This window comes from Glycine max, chromosome 6 (genome assembly GCF_000004515.6).
Source record: "Glycine max cultivar Williams 82 chromosome 6, Glycine_max_v4.0, whole genome shotgun sequence".
Classification (NCBI taxonomy): domain Eukaryota; kingdom Viridiplantae; phylum Streptophyta; class Magnoliopsida; order Fabales; family Fabaceae; genus Glycine; species Glycine max.
The window spans coordinates 48,613,487-48,620,413 of record NC_038242.2 but is presented as its reverse complement, the minus strand read 5'-3'; the positions used below and the strand labels follow the sequence as shown (position 1 = coordinate 48,620,413).

At 32.1% G+C, this 6,927-nt stretch overlaps 1 protein-coding gene across 2 annotated transcripts; it reads left to right on the top strand.

Annotated features, from left to right (window-relative positions):
- The first annotated feature begins 3,830 nt into the window (after positions 1 to 3,830).
- On the top strand, positions 3,831 to 6,002 carry LOC100783729 (dehydration-responsive element-binding protein 2C-like). 2 transcript variants are annotated; one of them, NM_001400009.1, is made up of 2 exons: positions 3,831 to 4,103; positions 4,742 to 6,002. In NM_001400009.1, exon 2 carries the CDS (start codon positions 4,805 to 4,807, stop codon positions 5,447 to 5,449), a length of 645 nt encoding a protein of 214 aa, NP_001386938.1. In that variant the 5' UTR covers positions 3,831 to 4,103; positions 4,742 to 4,804; the 3' UTR covers positions 5,450 to 6,002. The 2 variants fall into 2 exon arrangements, with proteins under 2 accessions (NP_001386938.1, NP_001240238.1); NM_001253309.2 differs by having other exon boundaries at positions 3,831 to 4,108.
- The last annotated feature ends 925 nt before the right edge of the window (positions 6,003 to 6,927 follow it).

The following is a 6,927-nucleotide window of genomic DNA, read 5'->3' as shown; positions in this document are numbered from 1 at the left end:
TAAAACTATGATATCAGATTTGTTAACTGTTGGATCATCCTGAAAATTAGACACCATCTTTGAAACTCATTCTCACACATTTCTACCGTTGGGATTTTACAAAATAATGTTTATAAAGAAAGAAATGTACCTTGCACAAAGATAGTGAAATTGAGGTTTCAATCATTTCTCCTACTCTCTAACGCTTAGAAACCCTAGCAAAGAAACTAGAGGAAAAACTTGAGAAATCTTAAAAAATCATTAGAAACTATGTTATCGCTGTCGGACTACACAAGTGAGTTTGCTTAGAGGTAAGGGATAAATTGTTCATACTTGGGGATTAGAATGAACATGTGTAGGGATCCTAAAAGATAGATTTTGGGTTGTTTTACGAATTTCAATTTTGTTCTTATTCTTTCATTCACGAATTGACTGTGTTTGACAGACCAATTGATGCCCCAATGCGAAATTATTGTAAAATTGATATGTTCTTGTGTTAAGTGTGAAACCTAAAAATTTGACCTTTTCTAATTAGCGTGAGTTGATGAAATTAAGTAAGGAGAGATTTACCATAAGAGGGAGTGATATATTAATTTTGTATTTTTCCCTTTTCGTGCTTTCTAGGGGTTTTTTATATAGTTTGAAATTAATATTATAATTTGGAATTAGAATAGACTAACAGAATGACATTCTCAATAATTGTTTTAGCTTTAATATTTAGTATGAGTTTATATATTATTTTATATTGTTCTTCTTTAAAATTGGTCAAAGTCTATTTAACTATAAGGTTCTTTGAAAGTTTTAATGAATCCTTGGTGCATTTTTGTTTGATTATATTTCACTTTGTAAATTCATGATTAAAATATTTGTGTATTTAGTTATTTATATATTGTGTGTGTTTATATATCTTATACTATTTGTATATTATGAATTGTGATTGAGATTGAGTATAAGTGATAAGTTGAGCATGCGTTAATTTGTGAAATACATGTAAACATGTGATGATGAATTGTGACATTGGGAGGTGTTAAATTGTGGACATGGTGTGTGGTTAACACTTAATGTGGTATTACTTGTGTTTTGAGGTGTGAATTATACAATAACCCGACTGGTGTTTACCTTGAGAAAAGTGTTTTATGCGTGAGGTGTTAAAAGGAAAGTGTAGGTTCCAAGTTAGGAACATGAGGTGTTAAATTGTAGCACAATGTGCGAGCCGTTAAATGGAAAGTGTAGGGTTTCAAGTTAGGAACATGAGGTGTTAAATTGTAGTGCAATGCGTGAGGTGTTAAGAGAAAAGTGTAGGGTTCCAAGTTAAGAATCCGATGTGTTAAATTAAATTGCATTGTGTTAAACATGTTTGAAAATAAGTGTGAAGTTACATGCAAAAGTTGTTTTAGGGGTTGAACCTAAATCAAGAAGGTGAGACCCTAACGGATTCTTCAGAATTTAGGTCTTGGGAGCAAATAGTCTCGATTTGAGTGTTCCTTTAAGCCTATATTGATCGCATATAGTTAGAACATTCTCACAAAATAGAGTGACTCTGACTAGTCCCCTTATGATTTCACTTAGTGAGAATGATCTGACATATCTATCGTGTGGCGTGTCTTGTTATGTACTCTTAGGCATCCTGGTGTTGTTTTTGACATGGTACCACATTGCATATGAGATTGAGTCTTAGTGTATCTGTTGCATAACATCTGTGTAATGATCATTGTGACTTGCTACGTGATAATAGGTAATGAATTGTGAGTGTGAGATGTTGTGTTGTACTTGAGATGTGTTGCTTTGAACACATGAATAATGTGAATGTGTGAAATATGATTTTGTGATTAAATCACTGGGACAAGTGATGTTATGCAATGAGTGATAAAATGATGTGAATTGTGTTAAGTTAAACTTGTGATACTTATATTATATATGTGTGTCTTCGTTTATCTTTACTTGTTTAGGAATGTGATAACTCACTTCTCGTATGTTATTTGTATTTAGATCTTGTGGTGATCTCGAACCTTGTATTCGTGAGAGTAAATGACTAGATGAATTGCTTTAAGGAACCTTGTGCTGGAAGACGCCGAGACATAATGCTCTGATAGAATGTGACATTGGGACATGAGTTTCTGTTTTAATTGTATAATGTTTCAAATATGTCATTTTACTTTATTTGATTCTGCTGCTTAACTAAAGTTTTTTCTTTGTAAACTTGAAAGGTCTTGTTTTGAGCTGGAAATATTTTTGAGAAGTTTTTTTTTTTGTAATAGTGAAGTAAATATGAATATTTTATCCACGTGAATTTACTTACGATTTTATTGAATAAAATTAGTTTATTAGATTCTGCATTTTATATATTTCTTTTCCATTTATATGTATGTTAAGGTAGAGAGAGTCACACATCCCATATTAATAATAAAAAAAAAACATTGGCCACCCTTTTGTAAGTTTTCATTACTTCAAAATTCCCTTTCCATGGAGAATAATGAAATTCTTCTAATATCGTAGGATTTCTCGCTTACTTTGAAGGCTAAATTAGCTTCCCTTTATGCCACAAAAACCTTTTATTACAACACTAAACAAGGGATATGAAAGAGGATCCCAATTTAGCTTTGGTATCACACTTTTTAAGGAAAGATCATCGATTATCTCGATTGTTACTTGTGTTAAATCATCATTAGTTATCACTAACATAGCACACACATTAACCACATGTGAAATAGCATATGCCACCTTTTTATATTTCCATCCTTCTCGGACGAAATTGGTCCAAATTATTTCGTTCTTGAGTTGTTTCAGTATTGAATTTTTTGGCCCAAAAACATCTGATACTCACCATTAGTAAGAACCAAAAAAGTAATTATATTTTTGACCTAGTCACCTCATCAAACCAACATGAAAAACAACTAGAACTCATATAGCCACATCAAACAAATTTTAATAGTGTTACATCACAACTAACAACAAGAAATAAAAGAAAAGAATAATTACTCCTATAAAGACTAAACCTGAATTTGCAAGTATAAAATAAAGTGCAAAATGTAGACACATATAAGAACCAAATGAATAATAAAATTAAAATTTAATATTTAAATAAAATTTCAGTATGAATTAGCTATTTTAATAATTTTGAAAACACTTGATTATTTTTTTATTAAGCAAAAAACTATTCATTTTAATATTTTTTTAGTAAATATTTCACTGTAGTTTTATTTTTTTCAATTACAAATTATTATATACAATAAATTTATTATTTTTATGAAAATCATTAAAAATTTATATTTAATATATGTTCTAATTAATTGATGGTATATAAATTCTTACACCGACCTTATATAAGAATCAGACAAATATTAACCAGTATACTTATGATATTATTAAGGAATTCAAATAATTTTTTTTATGGAAATATGTAAAATTATGCTCTTTTAAAATCTCCACACTAAATATTTTTTTCCTTTTTCTTTTAGTTTCTTAACTGCTTCCTTTCTTTCTTTATATATTATATAAAATCCAATTATGTAGTTGATCAAGATTAAGAAAAATAAGTAATTTAGTTGGTAGCAATTATTTTATCTTAAATTTATATATATATATATATATATATATATATATTTAAAATTATCCATGTGATTAATATTTCTCTCTTTTAATTATTTGTAATTACATTTTCTTTTCTTTAAATTAAGACTATTTTAATTAAAAATAATTAATAAAATAATATTTTAAATTAAATCTTATAAAAAATATCATATTAAATTTAAGTGTTGTAAATAGAAATATAGCGAGTAATATAGCAATGACACTAATTAACATCACCCTCAAATTTAAGGCCTTATCAAATCAAGTGTTAGAAGATTTTTTCATTTAAAAAATACCTGACCCCATGCTAATGCTTTACAGAGGTTTTGATGTTTATTGTTTGTATCGCCGTAGAATCTTAAGCAAATTCGACGGCTGGTGAACCCTAATTAAATTATGCCATGATTGACGGTGCCCTTAATTGGTCCCTCTTTTCCAAACCCCAACTGGGTATCACAAAGTTTCCAAATTGAACGCAAAAACGGAAATTTCTTCCTCAAATGCCTTCTGGGTCGCTCTTCTTTGCATCCAGATTACGAAGTTTTTGGTCGCCAGTAAGGTTACTTATTCACTTGATAATTCCACCTTCTTTTTTTGTTTTTATTTTCTTTATTCCTCAAACCAGAACTTATATATCTAGGCACCCTTTCAAAGAAGAGAGAGCTTTTCTGTTTGGTTACCTTTTTTTTTTGGGTGCAACAATGTCACTTTTTTCAACCTTTGACCTCCTTCAGACTACATTAACTTACAGTTGTTTGCCATTGCATGTGATGTTTCTTAGGATTGATAAACCTCTAGAATTGCATAGGTGAAATATTAAGAGTGGATTGAATATTGATAATTACTAACACATGAAAAGAGCTTTGGAGTGGTGTTGCTAGCGTTTAATTATGCATTCCTTACTAATCAACATCATGTCTAAATTAGCAATTTTGATTATCTATTTAGAATTTAGGATGCAGGGTAAGTGTAAATGTTTTTGATACTTTCATTCAATCACAAATTAATTATTCAGTCACATAATGGTAACTTTGTTAACTTTTGTAGTAACTATTTTAAAAATCATCACTTAGAGGATGATTTTTTATTGATTGAGCATATAAAAATCTTTTCATTGCTAGTGTGTGAAAATTGAACTTATTTATTGGGAGTGCTATTGCATGTACAAACCTTTGGCTTTGTTTCTAAGCAGGTCTGTGATTCAAGTGCTATTTTAGCATTTTTTTTTTTTCCTGGACGGTGAGGGTCAACTTGCATGCACATGTTAGTGAAAAACCACAATAAGGGGGATGGATCTAAGTCCCTCGCCGATACACTGGCGAAATGGAAAGAATATAATGCTTGGCTGGAGTCTAACAATGAAGCTGAGAAGCCGGCTAGGAAGGTCCCTGCCAAGGGATCAAAGAAAGGGTGTATGAAAGGAAAAGGAGGGCCCGAGAACTCACGCTGTAACTACAGAGGAGTTAGGCAAAGGACTTGGGGAAAATGGGTTGCTGAAATCCGAGAGCCAAACAGAGGAAGTAGGCTCTGGTTGGGTACTTTTCCCACTGCCATTAGCGCTGCTCTCGCTTATGATGAAGCAGCAAGGGCAATGTATGGTTCCTGTGCGCGCCTCAACTTTCCCAACGTTCAAGTTTCAACTTTGTCTGAGGAATCGTCGAGAAATTCTCCAGCTGCTGCTAACCGGTCGAGAAATTCTCCAGCTGCTAGTCAATCCGGTCATGCGTTGATGATATTAGAGAGTTCTGAGTGCATGATATTGCCGAACAACTCTGGTGGAGACGCAGCAGAGGATGATGACATGGAAGACCTTTCCTTATCCTTAAGTGTGAAACGTGTGAAGCACGAGGAAGGGGAGGATGAATCAGGGACCAGTTCTTCCTATCTTTCATTGTCTTGATGTATGTTCCACATACACTGATTTGGCCGCGGCTAGAAATCTTAGCCTTCATAGCGGTGGATGGATTAGCTTAGGATGAATGGATCTTGCTATTAGTACCTGGAGATTAGCTGTTGTAAAATTCACTTGGTTGAGAAGTGTTCCATTCTTCTGGAATTGACCTAATGCAGCTGGATATCTTGTCATGTTGTAAGATGTGAAATGTATTCTGCCATGCATGATAGATGACTAGTTTCTTGTGTCTATTTTACTTTGGATAATGTTATCTAGTCTTTGTTTCCCTGCTAGTGCGGGTTATTGAAATTTCTACTACTTTCCTTGCTAATGTAAATTTCTATTTCAAGTGCTTTGGATTAGCAATGGATGGTTAGGTTGTGCTAGGATTGGCAACCCAATTGCAGTCACAACATCAAGACTTTTAGTCTTTGTAGCTGCATTGAGTTCACAATTGTAGCTGCCTCAGTCATATTTATCTGCAGTTTTTTGTAACAATGACTTACGCATCTTGTTTAACCGACTGAGTTAGACTAATTCATGTATCTTGTTTAATCAACTAAGTTAGACTCTCTTGACAACAGCTGCAATTTAAAACATTTTTTATTATACAGATTAGTAGCCCATGTGGAAGTGTGAAATTAGTCATCAGTTGCCTGAATGTAGGCACAAAGCAAGATATGAAAATATTCTTGTTTTGGATTCTTCCAGTGCTGTTGAAAGTGCATCCATGCTCTAACTATCTATAGCCATATATTTTGTATAAAAACAAAGAATCTATAAACTTTAACAAAAGTCTATGGCACCAAACTAAAATGGGTGAATCTTAGAATCAGTTCATGTTTCAACTTTCCAAGTGTTGGTTCTGAAAAAGATAGAAAAGAAACATTACCTCAAGATGTTTAACATTCAGTTTGCAGTTTGCAGTTGGCTTGGAAACTGGAATCCCATGGTACTACACTCTACATGTATCCTTTCTTTCCAATTATAATATATCAACGAAATGCTTCATGAAATGAAATACTTTATGATAGTGTTAAATAGTACCGATATAAGTGCTAAGTTTGTATTTTCACGCACTAAATTTGGGCGTTTAAGTATCCAATTAGATGAAAAAAACCTACTAACGAATTAGTATTCGGAATTGAAGATGTCTAATTAGTACCCTTAAAGTATTCATTAACAAATATGTTTTAATATACTTTTGATCTTTCATCAGTTAGTAGTAAGATCACTAATATTTGGCTCAATAGGAGAGTGTACCGTGAAAAGGATGTTACTTTCAAGTTTCAAGTCTAAACATCATTCAGAATACAACCACACGGACCACTCGAAGGCTAACATTCTTTTAGACTGTTATAATAAATATATATATATATTCAAAACAATTAACAAGAAATGTAAAAAAAATATTATTAGTTTAGGATTGTTTTGGACACTTTGTGTCACATGTCACCAGCACTAGTATTGAGCATGGTCACTTA